Source organism: Chlorocebus sabaeus, chromosome 8 (genome assembly GCF_047675955.1).
Source record: "Chlorocebus sabaeus isolate Y175 chromosome 8, mChlSab1.0.hap1, whole genome shotgun sequence".
In the NCBI taxonomy this organism is placed as follows: Eukaryota; Metazoa; Chordata; class Mammalia; order Primates; family Cercopithecidae; genus Chlorocebus; species Chlorocebus sabaeus.
In genome coordinates this window covers 123,935,043-123,956,625 of record NC_132911.1, presented here as the reverse complement: position 1 = coordinate 123,956,625, position 21,583 = coordinate 123,935,043, and the positions used below count along the sequence as shown (strand labels likewise).

Below are 21,583 nucleotides of genomic sequence, written 5' to 3'. Positions count from 1 at the left end.
TTGCTCAAAGTCACATAGCTTGTGTATGTAAAGACAGGATGCAGACAGATTTCCTGTTTCCAAATCTTTTAGTTTCTTCACTGCAATCTACTGTATCTTTCAGGGTGCATTACAGGGGACAAGTCTGTATCCAAAGGGAGAAAGCTCCACTTACAGGTTTTTCCAGGAGCAGAGACACTGACGCCTTCTCCATCTGTGTAGATGGGAGTCACTGTGACTTTGTATTCAGTATCAGGAAGCAGAGGCTTCAGAAGGAGATTGTTCTGGCTTCCAGGCACCATAATCTGAACAAAAAAGCAAAGCACCACAGTCTTAGTGAGACCTGTTTCCACTGATTTGCTAATGAAGCATAACTTTACACATTTTGAAACAATCAAAAGCAAAGAGATGTGCTTTGAGAGTGAGGAGAAAAGAAAAGGCATTCGTGCAAAAAAGCATTTCTCCCTGAAATTCCCATCATAGTAACCCTTAGTTTATAATCACTAATACAGAAGGTTTAAATTTGATGCTCTTAAGCTCTAAGGAATATTCTTCTCTCAACATCTTCTTGGCATTTGTAAAGTATCCAGAAGAGAGAATAATGGCCTGTTTAGATAGCAGGTGTTTATGGATTGGGAGAGTTCATTCTATAATCCAGCCTGCTGCTTATCCTTTTTTGTTTTACTTAAGTATCCTCTTGCAAAGTCAGCCTTCCATTCTTTCCTCCTTCAGAGATAATCAGACCCCAGCATTTTCTTCTTTCAGTTAGAAAGGATGGACCCTAGCCAAGAGCAACAGAACTACACATTAAAGCCAAGTTTTCTTGAGCTGAAGCATATTTACCACCAACACTAAAAAATGGTGCAGCTTTTTTATTTCTGAAAGGAGCTGTCTTCCTCAATCTAGAATCACCATCACTCTGTGTCTAAAAGGCTGTCCCCACAAAAAAGAAAAGGAGCAGTGGGTTTGACATCGCACAAGTGAGTGCAGGGCGCCATGTGGCAGCTGTGTGAACTCTACCACCTCGAAAAGAATCGTCTGGACCAGAAACCACATGTTCTCAGTGCTAAAACCACAAAACTTTCTGTCTGTGCTCCAGGAGTGAGGAGCTGGCCCATCACCGGGCCATTTAAAGAACTTAATCATGGCTGGAAAAGTGCTAGGATGTAAGAACTGACTCAAACGGGTTTAAGGGAGTCACAAGACCAGGACAGCTGGAGTTACTTTTCAAGTGCTGGGTAAAATGCCAGCAGGCAAAGGGCAATGCTGTCTCTTTCTGGATGAAGGAAGGAACCTATAAATCATGGAATAAGCCCTAGAAAGCCTCGAGTTGAACCCAGAAGCAGCTGTTGCTAAGATATTGCTAGGCTTTAAAAGCAATATTTTAAATATGAAACAAGGAAATCTAAATTAGGTGATTTTATGTGAGATTAATATGATTTTGCTCCTCATCGGAAAGGGCCATTGAAATGTACAGGTCTGAATTGATGTGTGAACTCGGGGTCCTGAGAAGGAGATATTTACAAAGGAGCTCTGCTTTATTCCAGAATGAGTTAGACGGCCCTAGCACTAAGAAAGGGTAAGAGAAGAATTGAGGTTGCCCTGACTTGTGTTACTCCATCAACATAGCTTTCCTCAGGGTGTTTCTCTTAAACGTAACCCCGCTGAAGCAGAGCCTGGGCATTCATTTCAATCTGTCCATCTAGCAAACCACCCATGTTGATGTTAAATAATGTCTTCTTTCAAACTGAGAAGCACACGGTCTTGGAATTAACCAATTAAATTTAGCTCATGGAATACTAAAAAGCAGTGTGACTGTTTTAGAAGACTCATTAGCTTGCCAGGAGTAGTTGCTGTGATTTATAGTAAGAGGTCTCCCTTACCTAGCAATTATTATGTGCCAGGTGCTGCTGTAAGCATTCTGATATAGCATATGCAGACTGAGTAAACCTTATCAGAAATGCTTGAGACCAGAAGTGTTTTGGATTTGAGATTTTGTTAGATTCAGGAATATTTGTAGATGCATAAGGAGGTATCTTGGGGATTAGACCCAAGTCTAAACACACTATTCATTTACATTTCATATATACTTTCTATACATAATCTGAAGGTAATTTTATACAATATTTTTAATAATTTTGTGCATAAAACAAAGTTTGTGTTAATTACTTCTATGTGAAATTTTCCACTTGTAGCGTCATGTCAGTGTCCAAAACGTTTTGGATTTTGGAGCATTTCGGATTTTGAATTTTAGGATTAGGAATTCTCAATCTATAATTCACTTAATCTTCACTACCACCTTCTGAAATAAGGGGTATCGTCACACTCATTTCACAGATGAGAAAACTGAGGCCCATAGAGATATTGAGTAAAAGAGCCTTTCCGAAACCCCAAGAATCTTGTCTGGGCCTTTGTCCTCTACTCCACATGACTGCACCACGTGAACCTTCTTACCCTATTGATACTCATTCTCAAGAGTAAAAAGCAATCTCCTCTTGGGTATGCAAAGTTCCTCTTGCCTGGCCTCTGCTTGTTTGGACAAAGCAAAGTAAAAAAATGTGCTCCTACTAAAAACAAATGCTGCAGGTCAGAACAGATGCTGGTTTTATTTATAAAACAATTCTGCAAAGAATGTTCATGGTTAGGTGGGATGCAAATATAACTAGTGAGCTTCATGCTTTTATTTTTTTTCAGAAATGGATTTTCATGTCTGGCTCTAATATCACCCAAAGCTTTTCAGTACAACCTGGACCACATCCAACCAGCTGTTCCTGCAGTAGAAAGAGGATTCCCTGTATCTTGCTGTGTTCCCATCTTATGAAGTTCAGTTCTGTACAGTGATTCTCAAACTCTTTGTGGTGAAGGACTAGGTGGTGGTAGTGGTGGTGGTGTCATTTTAATTCCCATCCATTGCAGACCAGTATTTGTAAAATACGATAAAACCAAGTGGTTAGAAAAGTGATCATGTTCTCAGGTTGTTGCAGTAATCGCAAATAGCTATCAATGTTTCTAAAATGTTAATCTTAATATCTGAACTTATCAAGTAGTCATGTAGCAGACTGAGTCACACTTTGAGTATTCTTCCTCTAGACATATTCTTGCAACCCAGAATTCAGGTTAGAGCTACAGATTTTTGTACTTAGGCTCTAGAAAATTCTGAAATCTTGACTAGCCTTTTAAAATAAATGAGAGACCTTCCTATCCTGAAAACAAAATGTATAGCAATGTTATTGCCACTCCTCCATATTCCAAGACAGAGTTGAAAGTCAATCCTTATAAAATATGTGACAGGTACTACAGTTTTATTTCTAAGAATTCAAAGGTTTTTTTTTAACCTAGAAATATTTGATAGGTGTAATTATATCTAGAACGTATAGAAACACTTCATTTACCTCAACTGGAAACGTAAATTAAATTTCCCTTGTTTTACATATATTTAAGCTGAACTTCGGTCTATGATGTTATAATACACAGTGTATAACATATACATATACTATTGTCCAACTTCAATACACAAGCTTATCATTTCTTTGTGTAAATTTAATCAGCCTTGAGAGTTAAGGAAGGTTTGGTATTCCTCTTATCTTGACACATTTCCTTTCTTGCTTTCATAATATGTCTTAGCCATCTGTCTTTCTGTGCCATACATTATTATTTTAAGATGTCATTTGGCCCATGTGATTTCAAGACCCTTGGACTTTAATATAGATGTGCCTCTGCCTGTCCACCTTAGTTTCATAATCTAAATTTACATGCAGTCCACTTTCCGTCTCCAGTCATAACACATTGCATTTGTATTGCAGTAACAGTTCATAAAACACTGATATAAATTTTCAAAGAACCCTCAGGTGAGTCCCTGAGAGGGTGCCTGTAAATCAAGTGTGCACATATCCTATTTAATTAAAATCCTCTAAAGGAGTTTGATACTTAAAGAATTCTACAGTAGGTTCTTCTGTATGGCAAAAGAGAGAGAGAGAAAAAAAAAGTTTTGTGCAGCAAATAAGCACCACCAAATTTATCAACATTTTTCATTTTTACTACAGGTTTGTTTAACTGGGTCAGAGTGCTTAAGACTTTTGATCTTTTTTCCCTTCATCTAGGTGTCCAACTATTTCAAAAATAAACAGTGTGAAATGAAAGAAAGTAGAAAAGGAAAAATTATCTAGAGACAACCCAAAGTAAATATTATTATTATTTTACCTTGCATAGCTTACGAGTGCATGCATGAGATTAAATTGTTATTCTTTCCAAATGAACAGGAATAATTCACTAAGAAGCTTAATGTATTTCTTAGAAAGAGTAAAAAATAAAAAGCAAACAAACCAGAAAAAAAAAAAAAAAACAAAAACCGCCTCTCACTCTGGGAAGTTTTCATGGGCTCGTTTTTAGGAATTAAATTACAATATGAGAAAAATAGCACAGAAAATAAAATATCACAACTTATATATTTAATTACCATTCCTAACCAAAATTTTATTTTATTTTTTTGAATTTGCCAATCATGGACCATTTGAAGTGTATGGTCTGAGTGAATTTGTAATTCAACCTATTTTGTTTAAGAATCCATTAACTTTTCAAAAGTATACTCCCAGAACAGTAGAATGGCCTTCTGGCTAGTCACAGTAGGTGTGGTCTATCACTGCGTCCTATAAATACTTCCTCCATCAGTCAGAAATGAAGTACTTTCCTTAAAGGATTTTGGGCTCAAATAGTTGTTTGTGTAAGCACATAAACAAAAATAACTTCCCATTGAAGCCTTTTTGAGAGAGGAAGGCAAAGGAATGATAATGTTATACTTGAGCAATAATAAATCTTGTAGACTTCTTTTCCAGAGTGTCAGAAATAATGCAACAGGGGGCAAGAAATGCAAGTAATGAGCTAAATAAACATATTTCATGACTCAAAAGAAAAATTCTTCTGGATGCATACTGGAGTTACCTGGTTTGATCAGAAACATATCTAAGAAAGAATTTTCAGGTTCTAGATGAAAAGGAATGATATAGTGTAAATTTAGAATACATGGGAAGGCCATGATTAAAAGCATACCAGGCCATGATTAAGAGTGTATCATTGATTTTGGTGCCCGAGCAAGATGGCCAAATAGGAACAGCTCTGGTCTGCAGCTCCCAGTGAGATCAATGCAGAAGGCAGGTGATTTCTGTATTTCCAACTGAGGTACCCGGTTCATCTCAATGGGACTGGTTAGACAGTAGGTGCAGCCCATGGAGGGTGAGCATAAGTAGGGTGGGACATTGCCTCACCCAGGAAGCACAGGGGATTGGGGAACTCCCCCTCCCCTAGGCCAAGGGAAGCCACGAGGGACCATGCTGTGAGGGACAGAGCTATCCAGCCCAGATACTATGCTTTTCCCATGGTCTTTGCAACCTGCAGACCAGAAGATTCCCTTGGGTGCCTATACCACCAGGGCCTTGTGTTTCAAGCACAAAGCTGGGTGGCCATCTGGGCAGACATCGAGCTAGCTGCAAGAATTTATTTTCATACCCCAGTGATGCCTGGAATGCCAGCGAGACAGAACCATTTACTCCCCTGGAAAGGGGACTGAAACCAGGGAGCCCAGTGGTCTTGCTCAGCAGATCTGACCCCCATAGAGCCCAACAAGCTAAGATCCACCGTCTTGAAATTCTCACTGCCAGAACAGCAGTCTGAAGTCAACCTGGGATGCTCGAGCTTGGTGGCGGGAGGGGCGTCTGCCATTAGTAAGGCTTGAGTAGGCAGTTTTCCCCTCACAGTGTATACAAAGCTGCTTGGAAGTTTGGACTGGGCAGAGCCTACCACAGTGCCACAAAACCACTGTAGCCAGACTGCCTCTCTAGATTCCTTGTCTCTGGTCAGGGAATCTCTAAAAGAAAGGCAGCAGCCCCAGTCAGGGGCTTATAGATAAAACTCTCATCTTCCTGGGACAGAGCACCTGGGGGAAGAGGTGGCTGTGGGCGCAGCTTCAGCAGACTTAAACGTTCCTGCCTGCTGGCTCTGAAAAGAGCAGTGGACCTCTCAGCACAGTGCTTGAACTCTGCGAAGGGACAGACTTCTTCCTCAAGTGGGACCCCGAACCCCATGCCTCCTGATGGGGAGACATCTCCTAGCAGGAGTCAACAGACACCTCATACAGGAGATCTCCAGCTGGCATCTGACAGGTGCCCCTCTGGGATGAAGCTTCCAGAGGAAGGAGCAGGCAGCAATCTTTGCTGTTCTGCAGCCTCCACTGGTGATAACCAGGCACACAGGGTCTGGAGTGGACCTCCAGCAAACTCCAGTAGACATGCAGCAGAGGGGTCTGACTGCTAGAAGGAAAACTGAAAAACAGGAAGCAATAGCATCAACATCAACAAAAAGGACAACCACTCAAACCCCATCCAAATGTCACCAACATCAAAGACCAAAGGTGGACAAATCCACGAAGATGAGAAAAAAAGAAACAACGCAAAAAGGCTGAAAATTTCAAAAACCAAAATGCCCCTTCTCCTCCAAAGGATCACAATTCCTCCAGCAAGGGAACAAAACTGGATGGAGAATGAGTTTAATGAATTGACAGAAGCAGGCTTCAGAAGGTGGTAATAACAAGCTCCTCTGAGCTAAAGGAGCGTGTTCTAACCCAAGGCAAGGAAGCCAAGAACCTTGGTAAAACATTACAGGAACTGCTAGCCAGAATCATCAGCTTAAAGAAGAACATAAATGACCTGATGGAGCTGAAAAAAACAACATAAGAACTTCGTGAAGCATACGTAGGTATAAATAGCCAAATTGATCAAGTGAAAGAAAGGATATCAGAGATTGAAGATCAACTTAATGAAATAAAGTGTGAAGATAAGATTAGAGAAAACATAATGAAAAGGAACGAACAAAGCCTCCAAGAAATATGGGACAATGTGAAGAGACCAAATCTGCATTTGATGGGTGTACCTGAGAGTGACAGGGAGAATGGAACCAAGTTGGAAAACATTCTTCAGGATATTATCCAGGAGAACTTCCACAACCTAGCAAGGCAGGCCAACATTCAAATTCAGGAAATACAGACATCACAAAGATACTCCTTGAGAAGAGCAACCCCAATCATCAGATTCACCAAGGTTGAAATGAAGGAAAAAATGTTAAGGGCAGCCAGAGAGAAAGGTCGGGCTACCCACAAAGGGAAGCCCATCAGACTAACAGCAGATCTCTCTGCAGAAACTCTACAAGCCAGAAGAGAGTGGGGGCCAACATTCAACATTCTTAAAGAAAAGAATTTTCAATCCAGAATTTCACATCCAGCCAAACTAAGTTTCATAAGTGAGGGAGAAATAAAATCCTTTACAGACAAGCAAATGCTGAGGGATTCTGCCACCCCCAGGCCTGCCTTACAAGAAGTCCTGAAGGAAGTACTAAATATGGAAAGGAAAAACCGGTATCAGCCACTGCAAAAACATACCAAATTGTAAAGACCATTGACACTATGAAGAAACTGCATCAACTAACGGGCAAAATAACCAGCTAGCATCATAATGACAGGGTCAAATTCACACATAACAATATTAACCTTAAATGTAAATGGGCTAAATGCCCCAATTAAAAGACAGACTGGCAAATTGGATAAAAGTCAAGACCCATTGGTGTGCTGTATTCAGAAGACCCATCTCACATGCAAAGACACACATAGACTCAAATTAAAGGGAAGGAGGAATACTTACCAAGCAAATGGAAAGCAAAAAAAAAAAAAAAAAAAAAAAAAAAAAAAAGGCAGGGGTTGCATCCTAGTCTCTGATAAAACAGACTTTAAGCCAACAAAGATCAAAAAAGACAAAGAAGGACATTACATAATGGTAAAGGGATCAATGCAACAAGAAGAGCTAACTCTCCTAAATATATATGCATCCAACACAGGAGTACCCAGATTCATAAAGCAAGTTCTTAGAAACCTACAAAGAGACTTAGACTCCCACACAATAATAGTGGGAGACTTTAACATCCCATTCTCAATATTAGACAGATAAATGAGACAGAAAATTACCAAGGATATCCAGGACTTGAACTCAGGACTTGGACCAAGAGGACCTAACAGACATCTATAGAACTCTCCACTCCAAATCAACAGAACATACATTCTTCTTAGCACCACATAGCACTTATCCTAAAATTCACCACATAATTAGAAGTAAAATACTCCTCACCAAATGCAAAAGAATGCAAATCATAACAAACAGTCTCTCAGACCACAGTGCAATCAAATTAGAACTCAGGATTAAGAAACTCATTAAAAACTGCACAACTACATGGAAACTGAACAACGTGCTCCTGAATGACTACTGGGTAAACAACAAAATCAAGGCAGAAATGAATATGTTCTTTGGAACCAATGAGAACAAAGACACAATGTACAAGAATCTCTGGAACACAGTTAAAGCAGTGTTTAGAGGGAAACTTATAGCACTAAATGCCCACAGGAGAAAGCTGGAAAGATCTAAAATCAACACCCTAACACCACAGTTTAAAGAATTAGAGAAGCAAGAGCAAACAAATTCAAAAGCTAGCAGAAGACAAGAAATAACTAAGATCAGAGCAGAATTGAAAGAGACAAAGACACAAAAAGCCCTTTGAAAAATCAGTGAATCCAGGAGCTGGTTTTTTGAAAAGATTAAAAAAATAAATAGACCACTAGCCAGACTAATAAAGAAGAAAAGAGAGAAGAATCAAGTAGACACAATGAAAAATGGTAAAGGGGGCAGGGGTGGTGCACGCCTGTAATCTCAGCACTTTGGGAGGCCAAGGCGGGCAGATCACAAGGTCAGGAGTTCGAGACCAGCCTGGCCAACATGGTGAAACCCCGTCTCTACTAAAAAAACAAAAATTAGCCAGGCATGGTGGGGGGTGTCTGTAGTCCCAGCAACTCGGGAGGCTGAGGCAGGAGAATCGCTGGAACCCAGGAGATGGAGGTTGCAGTAAGCTGAGATCACGCCACTACTCTCCCAGCCTGGGCAACAGAGTGAGACTCCATCTCAAAAAAAAAAAAAAAAAGATAAAGGGGATATCACCACTGATCCCACAGAAATACAAACTACCATCAGAGAATACTATAAACACCACTATGCAAATAAACGAGAAAATCTAGAAGAAATGGATAAATTCCTGGACACATGCACCCTCCCAAGACTAAACCAGGAAGAAGTCGAATTCCTGAATAGACCAATAACAAGTTCTGAAATTGAGGCAGTAATTAATAGACTACTAACTAAAAAAAGCCCAGGACCAGATGGATTAAGAGCCAAATTCTGATGAAGGTACAAAGAGGAGCTGGTACCATTCCTTCTAAAACTATTTGAAGCAATAGAAAAAGAGGGACTCCTCCTTAACTCTTTTTATGAGGTCAGCATCATCCTGATACCAAAACCTGACAGAGACACAACAAACAAAGAAAATTTCAGGCCAATATCCCGGATGAACATTGATGCAAAAATCCTTGATAAAATACTGGCAAACCGAATCCAGCAGCACATTAAAAAGCTTATCCACCACGATCAAGGCAGCTTCATCCCTGGGATGCAAGGCTGGTTGAACATTCGCAAATCAATAAATATAATCCATCAAATAAACAGAATCAATGACAAAAACCACGATTATCTCAATAGATGCAGCAAAGGCCTTCAATAAAATTCAACATCACTTCATGCTAAAAACTCTCAATAAACTAGGTGCTGATGGAACATATCTCAAAATAAAAAGAGCTATTTATGACAAACCCACAGTCAATATCGTATTGAATGGGCAAAAGCTGGAAGCATTCCCTTTGAAAATTGGCACAAGACAAGGATGCCCTATCTCACCACTCCTATTCAACATAGTATTTGAAGTTCTGGCCAGGGCAATGAGGCAAAAGAAAGCAATAAAGGGTATTCAAATAGGAAGAGAGAAAGTCAAATTGTCTCTGTTTGCAGATGACATGATTGTATATTTAGAAAACCCCATCGTCTCAGCCCCAAATCTCCCTAAGCTGATAAGCAACTTCAGCAAAGTCTCAGGATACAAAATCAATTGCAAAAGTCACAAGGATTCCCATACACCAATAATAGACAAACGGAGAGCCAAATCATGTGCGAACTTCTATTCACAATTTCTACAAAGAGAATAAAATACCTAGGAATCCAACTTACAAGGGATGTGAAGGACCTCTTCAAGGAGAACTACAAACCACTGCTCAAGGAAACAAGAGAGGACACAAGCAAATGGAAAAACATTCCATGCTCATGTATAGGAAGAATCAATATCATAAAAATGGCCATATTGCCCAAAGTAATTTATAGATTCAATGTTATTCCCATCAAGCTACCACTGACTTTTTTCACAGAATTAGAAAAAACTACTTCAAATTTCACATGGAACCAAAAAAGAACCCATATAGCCAAGACAATCCTAAGCAAAAAGAACAAAGCTGGAGGCATTACACTATCTGACTTCAAACTATAGTACAAGGCTACAGTACCCAAAACAGCTTGGTATTGGTACCAACACAGATATATAAACCAATGGAACAGAACAGAGACCTCAGAAATAACACCACACATCTACAACCATCTGATCTTTGACAAACCTGAAAAAAAAAACCAAGCAATGGGGAGAGGATTCCCTATTTGATCAATAGTGTTGGGAAACCTGCCTAGCCATAGAAAGAAAACTGAAACTGGACTCCTTTCTTACACCTTATACAAAAATGAACTCAAGATGGATTAAAGATTTAAACATGAGACCTAAAACCATAAAAATCCTGCAAGAAAACCTAGGCAATACCATTCAGGACAGAGGCATGGGCAAAGACTTCATGACTGAAACACCAAAGCAACGGCAACAAAAGCCAAAATAGACAAATGGGATCTAATTAAACTAAAGAGTTTCTGCACAGCAAAGGAAACTATCATCAGAGCGAACAGGCAACCTACAGAATGGGAGAAAAATTTTGCAATTTATTCATCTGACAAAGGGCTAATATCCAGAATCTACAAGGAACTTAAATAAATTTACAAAACAAAAAACAACCCCATAAAAAAGTGGGAGAAGGATATTAACAGACACTTTTCAAAAGAATACATTTATGCAGCCAACAAACATACGGAAAAAAAAAAAAAAGCTCATCATCATTGGTCATTAGAGAAACTCAAATCAAAACCACAATGAGATATCATCTCACGCCAGTTAGAATAGCAATCATTAAAAAGTCAGGAAACAACAGATGCTAGAGAGGATGTGGAGAAACAGGAACACTTTACACTGTTGGTGAGACTGTAAATTAGTTTAACCATTGTGGAAGACAGTGTTGCGATTCCTCGAGGATCTAGAACTAGAAATACCATTTGACCCAGCAATCCCACTACTGGGCATATACCCAAAGCATTATAAATCATTCTACTATAACGATACATCCACACATGTTTATTGCAGCACTATTCACAATAGCAAAGACTTGGAACCAACCCAGAGGCCCATCAATGATAGACTGGATAAAGAAAATGTAGCACATAAACACCACGGAATACTATGCAGTCATAAAAAAGGATGAGTTCATGTCCTTTGCAGAGACATGGATGAAGCTGGAAACCATCATTCTCAGCAAACTAACACAGGAACAGGCAACCAAACACCGCACGTTCTCCCTCATAAGTGGGAACTGAACAATGAGAATACATGGACACAGGGAGGGGAACAGCACACACTGGGGCCTGTTGGGGGGTGCGGAGCAAGGAGAGGAATAGCATTAGGAGATATACCTAACGTAGACGACGGGTTGATGGGTGCAGCAGGCCACCATGGCCCATGCATACCTATGTAAAAACGTGCATATTCTGCACATGTATCCCAGAACTTAAGTATAATAAAAATAGTAATAATAATGATAAACAAATTAGAAAAAAAGAGTGTATCATTTAGAAAAAGGAAAGATAGATAAAACAACTCAAAGAAAATTCAATGTATAAAAATCTAAATCCCTGAAGGGATACACCCATGTTAAGAATAATTAGAAATGACTATAAATCTGCTCAATATGAATTGACATCAATGAAAAATATAACTATTAGTTAATGGATGGTATTTTATTAGGAATATTTTCACTATACCATATAGAAGACCTTTTCTGTGTCCTTTGCTTAAAAGTTTTTTATCAGATTTCCAAGGGCAGAAGAAATTACTTTCTATATTAAACTTTTACACATATCTATACATACATATATACAGATACAAGTGCATATGGCCTTTTATGATCCAACTTTGGTGCTTGAACAGGTGATTGGGGCAGCAGAAGAGAAGCAACATTTGACACTATGTTCACAGGTTATTAACATGGAGCAAGTTTTGGATATACAAAGGTCACTAAGAAGCCAGTTGTGGAGTCAGATTAACAGAGAACGTTAGTTTCTGGAGATGGCAGAGTCATCAAGAAACGAGCAGTAAAGTTTGCATTGATCTCCAAAGACAGTCTTGTTAGTTGTGTTAGTAACATCTGCAGAGTTTCTAGTCAGTTCAATTTGTACAGACCGTTCCTACCACTTCTTCCTCGGGGTCCCCTTGAACTGTCAGGTAGGTCACCCTAAACTGCTGCACATCGCTGTCAGAAATGTCCCATTTTACCCGCAGGCTAGAAGTGGTTTCATCACCTACAACCAGGTTTCTGATTCCCGTCTGGAAAACTGGAATAAACACAACCAAAGATTTAAAAACTTTTAACCCATCATATTCCAAAATGAGCCACAGAGACTACCTGTGGGGTGACAGCAAGCATCATTTAATGTATCCCTGTAACATAGATGTATAGGAGGCGAGAAGAGCTCAGCTATGGTGCTTAATGGGGAGGCAAGTTACCTACTAGCAGCAAATAAAAGTGGGATTAAGAGATGCTTACAAGATGAGACCACGGAGCCCTCAAAACTGTCAGTTCTGTATATGCACTAGTAAAAAGAACTGGGAAGAAGCCCTGAGACTAGAAAAACAGCCCATGGAACCCAAAGGAAAGTGTGGTCATGAAAAGTTCACACTAGTGCTCTGTGGACATGTGGGCACAGTGGGCCAGATCTTGTCCACCTCTGTGTGCAATCTAGCATCCAACACACATCATAATCACCTGCCCTAGCCCCCATTTCTGTTTTAACACTTGTCATTCAAAGCACAAATCTGCGCTCAGGCTGCCTTTATCCCTTCAGCCCACACAGACACGATCTTTTCTCTGATACTTGTCCAAACTCCTTTACCCATGTTTCCTGGCACATTCATGCTCATCTCAAGGTGTCTGCTCCCTTATTTGTCACATTTTTTTTTCTTTTCTCTTCTACTCCCAACTTCATTTCCCTTTGTCCATCTCATCTCATTCTCCTTTCTCTTCATTCATGTATTAATTCATTTAGAAAATATTCATTGAACTTTTTCTGTGTGTCAGACCGTTAGGGCTTTGGTTTTCATACAGTTACTAACTCAACAAAAATAGTAAAAGTGTCACAGGGGAGGTAGGAGATTGACATTTACCTGGCAACATTGCAGGGGGGCTACCAGGCAATGGGAATGGGAGGAAACTTCTCACATTCAGGGTAAGGAGTTTGGGATGGAAAGAGAAAAATGGGGGAAACATAGGAAATATGGTTGAGGCCAGGAAGGGAAGCAGGACCCAACTAGGAAGGATCTTGGATGCTATGAAAAAGACTTCAGAGCACAAAGAAGGCTTGGTAAGGATTAATTGAGGAATGAATGAATCAACGAATGGGTAATGGAGAGCCACTGAAGTGTCTTACAGAAGTAAATAAATGATATTATCAAACTTGTGTTTTACCAAGTTGACTCTGACAGCTAGTTGGGAGGTATATTACAGTGAAGGGGAAAGCTAAGCTGAGAGAGGAAACAACTAATGTAGGAAAAACAATAGACCAGCCAAGTCTCAGTTACCCACAGAAATGCAAGGAAAACATGATAAGAATAATTCTCAACAAGACCAGGCATGGTGGCTCATGCCTGTAATTCCAGAACTTTGGGAGGCCGAGGAAGAAGGAACATTTGATCTCAGGAGTTAAAGACCAGCCTGGGCAATATGGCAGGCAAGACCTCATCTCTACTAAAATTCAAAACAATTAGCCAGGCATGGTGGCACATGCCTGTAGTCCTAGCTACTTGGGGGGATGAGGCAGGAGGATCGCATGAGCCCAGGAAGTCAAGGCTGTGGTGAGCCTTGATCATGCCACTGCACTCCAGGCTGGATGACAGAGTGAAACTCTGTCTCTAAAAGAAAAAAAGAGAAAAGAAGAGGAATTCTCAACAGAGAGCAACAGAAGTCACTGAGATAAAGAGGAAGGCAAAGACCCCTGGGGAGGCAGCTATGTTAACATTCCAGGTAAGGTGCATGAGCATCCAAGGCAAAGATGAAAGAAGTAGAGTGATATATCAGTAAGATCAGTTGACTAGGACATCCATAGTGGCAAGGAAGATGTTGAGAGGCTCTGAGAGGTGTGAAATTTGAACCAGTGTGCCAGGAAAGGAAGGGAGGGTCATCTATTTTCCTATTTCATAATAAATAAAACCAGGATAACCTAACATCTGTTTAAATAAAAATTTTAAAGTGGGTAAACAGGCTACTATTTGACCTTACCTGAAGTCACAGGCGTGGTAGGCACCATGGTTGTAGCTGGTTCTGTCCAAAAACTGTCAACTAAAAGCAATATATTACTTAAAAATGCTGTAAAAATAATAACTGTCCATTTTTATAGAGCATTTTGTAGCTTTCAAAGAACATTTCATCTATATTATCTCACTTGCCTCCCACAACAAACATGACTATGGTTAGAAGACCAAAGAAGTGAATTTTGTAAGTAAGGCAGACATACCTGTTCCACAGATAAGAAGATTGAAACCCGAAGAATGTTAAAGTTTCTCATCACAGATACCAGGCTTCACATAAACATTTGAACTACATCTACAGAATTGTGAAACCACCCAATTACTTTGAAATAGGGGCATAGCCGTGGTAATTAAGGGAAATTAGACAGCGCTGTAGACCAAGTTGTGAAAAGGCTGCCAAACAGGACCACCACGGAGTGCAATGTGCTTGGACAAGCAGTGCATCTTCTATTTCTTACAGCCACCATGGGCATACAGCAGAATGAAGTACAGAGACGAAGATCCTCTTTTTAGGGTCAACACACCCATCCACTTGGTGCTGGAACACTGCTTGCCAACAGTTCACAGCTCTGAGGACTGTCTCGCCTGAGTTCATGGCCTCTGTCAGGGAATGGCTCACCTCCAGCAACTGGGGATGCAAGGGTGTGAAGTCTCAGCCCCATTGCCTCTATTTGGGACAACTCAGAAGGGTCGCCCCAGCATTAGACCTCCATTATAATAAGATTAGCTGAGCGTTCAGTTTCAACTTCTTCCCATGCCCTGTCTTGCTGTCCTCAGGTTTTTACACAAGTATCTCCCAACTGCACTCTTCAATAAACTTTCTGGCTGAAATTTTCTGTCTAGAATCTGGTTCCAGGGAACCCAGGCTAAGGCAATTTAATATGTGGTCAATACCTCATATTTTAAAAATGAAGAGATGAATGAATCAGCTAGTAAATTTTGTACAAGATTCTTGGAACCAAAATCAACTTGGAAAATTCCAGAAACTCTTTGACATGTTGGCCCTAGGTTTATTTGTTTGGCAATCTATTCATTTGTGAATTATTTTATCCATTCATGCATACATCCATTCACCTATCCACTCATCCATCCATTCGATGGGTATTTATTCTACAGTTAACATGTGCCAAGTACTGTGCTAAGTCCTGGAAAATACAATGGTGAGCAAGACAGATATGGTCCCTGCCTTCATGTTGATCATTGTCTAGTAAGCTAAGATACTTCACATACTGGTTTCATTGAAGGTGAAGATATATGAAGAATTCTGGGGGAAAAAGAGAAACTGAAGTTTCCATAGCCAAGGATGAAGCAGATGGGGAAGGAAATTGATGGGATAAAGAGGGATTGTGGGAGCAGCTGAAACACATCGTGGCCAGACCAAGACTTACGTGTGGTCCCCACAGCAGTCACCACCTCACTCTCGCTTCCATCATCAAGTACAGCCAATAGTGAAACTTCATACTCCGTACCAGGCTCCAAGCCTTCAATAACATGTGAGTCCTGTTCTTCTCTCAGGACAACCTGAAATATGTTTGGGTGCTTAGTAACTATGCTTATTTGAAAAAAAAAAAGAAAAGAAAAGAAAAAGTGTTATTCTGAGCATAAGCAAGAAACAACCAATCATAAAGAACTCCAAGGCTGTCGAAGTCCATTTTAAGGTCAAGTCAGAGACTTTATTCCTTTCGATCCCCTCAGCAAATAAGTTATTAATATTGGAAAAGTGACATTTTACAGTTGTATTAAATGTCATTTGTTAAAGTCAAAGAATCTGAAAATATATAAAGTATATAACTAAAGCTCTGGCAACAATACATCATAATATTAGGAACATCATATGATTTGACATTTCTAAAACTCCAAGCCATGTAAAATACTAATTACTTCTGTGATTCTTAATATATTTTAAAGTGAAGACCAACTCCAGCAGCAGTAGGTATTCACTAATGCTCCGGATTAATTTTCAGTCTGTTTCAGACAACTCACCTCCTCGGTCTTCCCCCCATAGACTGGAATCCACATCAATTTGTGTAGCCCTTCATCAGCTGAGAGGGGATGCCAGGTCACCCTAAAACTGTCTGTCGTCACCTCATCAATTTCTAAGTATTGCTGGGCTGGAACTTCCTCTGTAAACCAAGGAAGGAGATTTTGTTAGGGAAATGAGAAGGCAAGAAAGCCAAACCCAAGTATCTCCCAGGGGTGTAGAAGACTCTTTGAGGAATCTTTTGCTTTAGGAAAGCACAGGGAAGAAGGAAAACCAGGGCCCATCAGTCTGGGGTGGCCTTCCATTTCTGTTTCCAGCATTCACCAATATCATAAATTAGGGAAACCATGGAAATAACAGATCTTAAAACTTTTCCAGTAATTTCTAAAACTCTTAGCTTTTCTATTTGGCTGTTTTCATTAACTATAAAAAACAAGAGTGGCATATTCATTTTTTTAAAAATATTATTTTCCAAGTATCTTGAGGAAATTAACAAAATAGTCCTCTAGGGGCCTAAGAAAGCTTCCCTTTTAGTTCTTTTTGCTTTAGTAGCTAAATCGCTCCCTAATATTAATCCTGGAAAAGAACCTTCAATCTTTTAACTTGTGCATATGGTGGTCATCAGAAATGAAATAGAATTAATCAGGCCTTCCACTGTTTCAGAGCTTATACACTTCTGAGATGTACAACAGAAAGTATAACACCCAACTGCACCCAAAATAAATTGTCAAAGAATTGGTTTTTATTATTTGAAGCCAGAGTTTTTCTAAAAAAAAAAAAACAAAAAAAACAAACAACAACAACAACAAAAACACAAAAACCCAACTTTTTGATAGGACACCATAAGAATCCCAACTAGAATTAGCCTTCTGGAGATTTGGTTAAATTACTGAATTTTTCCACGAACATTATTTCTCAATCCAGTTTCTTTTTCATCTCTCTCCAAATCATCTTCTCATCTCCCCAGTAAAGACTACATTTGTTTCCAAGTGCAATCAATGATAGGTTCAGAAAGCAAATAACAGAATTGTTGCCATCAGGAGACAAAAAGTGGCTACAGGATACATATAGAAAAGAAAAATAATGTATACATGTCTTACATTTAATTTTAGGGTTTAAAATATTACTGATTATTATATGAAGATTCAGGCTCCAGGAAAATCATTGACTGATATATTGAGCTCAATAGTACGAGACTGTCATTTTTGTAGGTCAAAAACTGTTGGATATCAGCAATTTTGGAAATTCAACCTAATACATACACTCATTTGAATGGAAGAAGGATGTAAGTTTTAACTAAGGAATGAAAGTAAAAGGAATAAGATTAGGAAGAGAAAAACATATTTTTTTTAAAAAACAGACCTTTTGAATTTAGGTGGTCTTTTCTCTCTCTTCCTTGCTTTGATAAAAAATAACTAGCCAGTACACACATTAGTCATCCGGTTGTTTATTTTTTAATGATAACATAAAAGAAATCAAACTTAAAATTCAATCTCTTCAAAATCACAAATAAAGAAGGTGCTCTGGGTTCTGGTTTCTATATATTAATAGCTATTCTCAAAACTTTTCAAACCATAATGAGGCTGCTTACCAGTGGTAAAAACCCCAGTCAGAGGCTCTGACTGTCCTTCATCATAGATGGAGAAAATAGCAACAGTATACTCTGTGAGAGGTGTCAAGCCCTTCAGAGGGAAGGTAGTAATAGGATCAACTTCAACCTGTCAAAGAAAGAAGTTATAATAACAGCTCTATCTAATGCTCTCCAAGTACAGGAATCATTTTATTACTGTCTGTAGCTCGCTTAGCTGACAGCACAATTATAAACACTGCAAAATAAATTATTGAATTATAAAACCAGACAGTTTATGTATGAACATTTCTAAACTTATACCTTTAGATTACCGACCAGTTAATTCTCAGGACAACTTTGCAATCAATATTCTTTCCATTCATTCCAGACACAAAGTGCAGACAACTTAAGAAGCGGACATAAATACAGATAATGTTTCCAGTTAGATCTGCTAATAGCAATCAGTTTTTTGCTTCACTGCCTGGGCTCTGCTGGCCCCATAGCTAAGTAATTCACGATAACTCCTATAAGAGTCGTACAGGTGAGCAACGATGCTGGGAAAGAACTGGGGAACATTAATACTAAAGAAAATAGTAAATATTTGAAACATTACTCTATCTTCCACAGAAAGACATATTTGGTGAAAATATTTTTCAACTTCTTTGGGGCATATAAAAGATGAAATCCCGAGGAATGGAGATCAAGGGTGTAAGAAAAATTAAGGATTAGAAAAGAGAACTTGACAACAAAAAACATACATTGAAAAAAGAAACCATAAAGTAAGAGGAGATGGGTGGGTCAGGCATGGTGGCTCACGCCTGTAATCCCAGCACTTTGGGAGGCCGAGGCAGGTGGATCACTTGAGGTTGGGAGTTCAAGACCAACCTGGTCAACATGGCGAAACCCCATCTCTACGAAAAATTTAAAAATTAGCTGGGCGTGGTGGTGCGCACCTGTAATCCCAGCTACTTAGGAGGCAGAGGCAGGAGAATCACTTGAACCAGGGTGGCAGAGGTCACAGCGAGCTGAGATCATGCCACTGCACTCCTGCCTAGGTGACAGAGTGAGACTCTGTCTCAAAAAAAAAAAAAAGGAGATGAGGGCAGGGTCTAGAAGGCACCCTCAAGGCAAGAGAAAGAACAAGAACAGACAAAGCTTTGTCACTGAGGGGTTGAGCATGGGGCTACAGTACTGCACAGTACAGGGTGCATATCGTAGACCACGTATATGGGGCCCACACCTAGGTGTTTCACATATATTCTCTGTTAATCCTCACAAGCACTTATAATAATGCATAATGAGGTGCCCCTACTGTGGTGATACTCTGGAAAATTTAAGAAATGACCATATTTACCTGAGAGCAACCTCTGCCAAAAAATAAGCTCTGCTTAAAATGTTCTCATGAGACATTTGAGCAGAGCAGTAAGATTCTTTTTTCTGTTGTTGTTTTTTGGAGACAGGTTCTTGCTCTTGTCACCCAGGAGGGAGTACAGTGGCACGATCTTGGCTTACCGTAACCTCTGCCTCCAGGGTTCAAGCTATTGTTTTGTCTCAGCCTCCCATGTAGCTGGGATTACAGGCATGCACCACCAGGTCCAGCTAATTTTTTATTTTTAGTAGAGACACGGTTTCAGCATGTTGGCCAGGCTGGTCTCAAACTCCTGGCCTCTAGTGATCCACCCACTTCAGCTTCCCAAAGTGCTGGGATGACAGGCATGAGCCACTGCATCCAGTCAAGATCTCTTATTTACAGTGCTATCAGTGACTAATCCTGATGTTACCTGAGGTTCAGGGGAAGGTCACTAAGCTCAACACTGTATGTGTTTGCTCATGGCAAAGTAACCTTTAGCAAAATATAAAATGTCACCTCCCTACTTAAACCTTCATTGGCTATCTATTGCACTCTGAATCAAAACCAAGCATCCTGAGATACCTCATGGCCTTCATAATCTGGGGCAGCACCTTTTCTTTCTGTCATACTCCAGTGGCCTGTTGGGCTCCAGCCACACTGGCCTCCTTTCAGGTCCTTGCCTTTCCCACCTCAGGGCCTTAGCACATGCAGTTCACTCTGTCTGTGACCCCATTCCCCAGCTCTTGTCAAAATTAGGCCTTCTTCCTCTATCATGACTATGCTTAACTAGAACCTCCTCAGAGGAGGGTTCTTTTTCCACCTATGTTTCCACCTATAAGTGGGGTTATTCTCTGACACTGGCCTTGTTATTTCCTCCTTGGCACCAGTGGCAATGTGAAATTACTTTATTTACCTACATGTTTATTGTCTCTCTCCTGCATAGAGTATAAGCTCCTTGAAGGCAAGAACTTGTTTAGTTTCTTCACCACTGTATGTTGAATTATATTTTTTGAGTGAATAGAATAAGTAAATTAAAATGAAGATGAAGGCACCAAAAAACCTATTTCTTAAAAGAGGTGAGAAAGGTCTTCTCTAAACTAAGGGCCAGACCAGAAGCCATACACACTTCTAAAGAATCTATACCTCTGTAGGTCAAAAAAGAGTGCCAACCCTGGGAAAAAAAAGAGCTGTCATTGTACTGTACCATTGTGCTGTCATGGGCCACTCTTCTGGAGAGGGCCAGCGAATCCCAGCCTTCCCAGACACTCTAGTTGAGGGGTCACACATGGACATGAAGTCATCTTAGAAGTTCTGGTCCAGTTAGACTCCCAGATGAATGCATGAATCACCCCAGCTGACACCACATGGCAGAGTCCAGCTGTCCCTGCTGAGTTCTGCCCAAGTTGCATGCTCCTAGGCTGTATTTTAAGCTGCAGTGTTGGTTACACAGCAATGGTTAATTGAAAGTGTGGATTATCTTCTTCTAAATCAGGGATTGAGAACATTATAGGTCATTTTTAGCACTTACGGTTTACTGCAGCCTGTGAACTGTCTGCATGCTTTATAAGCATTCACTTATTTAATCCTTATCACAATCCTGTGGGGGAGCTAATTATTGCTCCCCATTTGAAAATGGAAAAATGAGATTCCAAAAATTAAGGAACTTGCCCAAGGGGAAAACAGCTAGTACATAGCTCTTAAACACAGGTGTTTCAGGCTCTAAATCATATGCTCTTAAACACTATTTAAAGTATGGCTTCATTACTTAAGCTCACAGAAAATACAAACCCATGTTAAAAAATGTGAGTTCAAGACATATTTTCCTAACCTCTAGTTACATATTGCTTTCTGTTGTTTTGAATTGTCATGGCTGAGATTTATTGAGCACTTACAGAGTCAGGGACTTGATACACATTGTCTTATTTAGAGTCTCTGCCACCCACCTTCACCCACCAAACCCTAGGTGCTTTTACAACTATTTTCCGAAGGAAAACCTAAGCCCAAGCAACTTAACTAACTTGCCCTGAGCCATAAAATTATTAACTGGAATGTCTAGTTAGGCCTT

General features: G+C 39.8%; 1 protein-coding gene across 3 annotated transcripts in view; it reads right to left on the bottom strand.

Annotated features, from left to right (window-relative positions):
• Positions 1–21,583, bottom strand: part of COL14A1 (collagen type XIV alpha 1 chain) — a 251,894-nt gene that overhangs the window by 136,181 nt on the left and 94,130 nt on the right. For 2 of the 3 annotated variants that reach the window (XM_008001445.3, XM_008001447.3), the window contains exons 15-20: positions 18,189–18,315; positions 16,600–16,739; positions 16,005–16,137; positions 14,588–14,647; positions 12,496–12,647; positions 155–284 (exon numbers count right to left, since the gene is read on the bottom strand). In XM_008001445.3, the coding sequence (XP_007999636.3) occupies positions 155–284; positions 12,496–12,647; positions 14,588–14,647; positions 16,005–16,137; positions 16,600–16,739; positions 18,189–18,315 (742 nt within the window). The remainder of the gene's footprint in view (positions 1–154; positions 285–12,495; positions 12,648–14,587; positions 14,648–16,004; positions 16,138–16,599; positions 16,740–18,188; positions 18,316–21,583) is intronic. The other variant, XM_008001446.3, reaches the window with a different exon arrangement.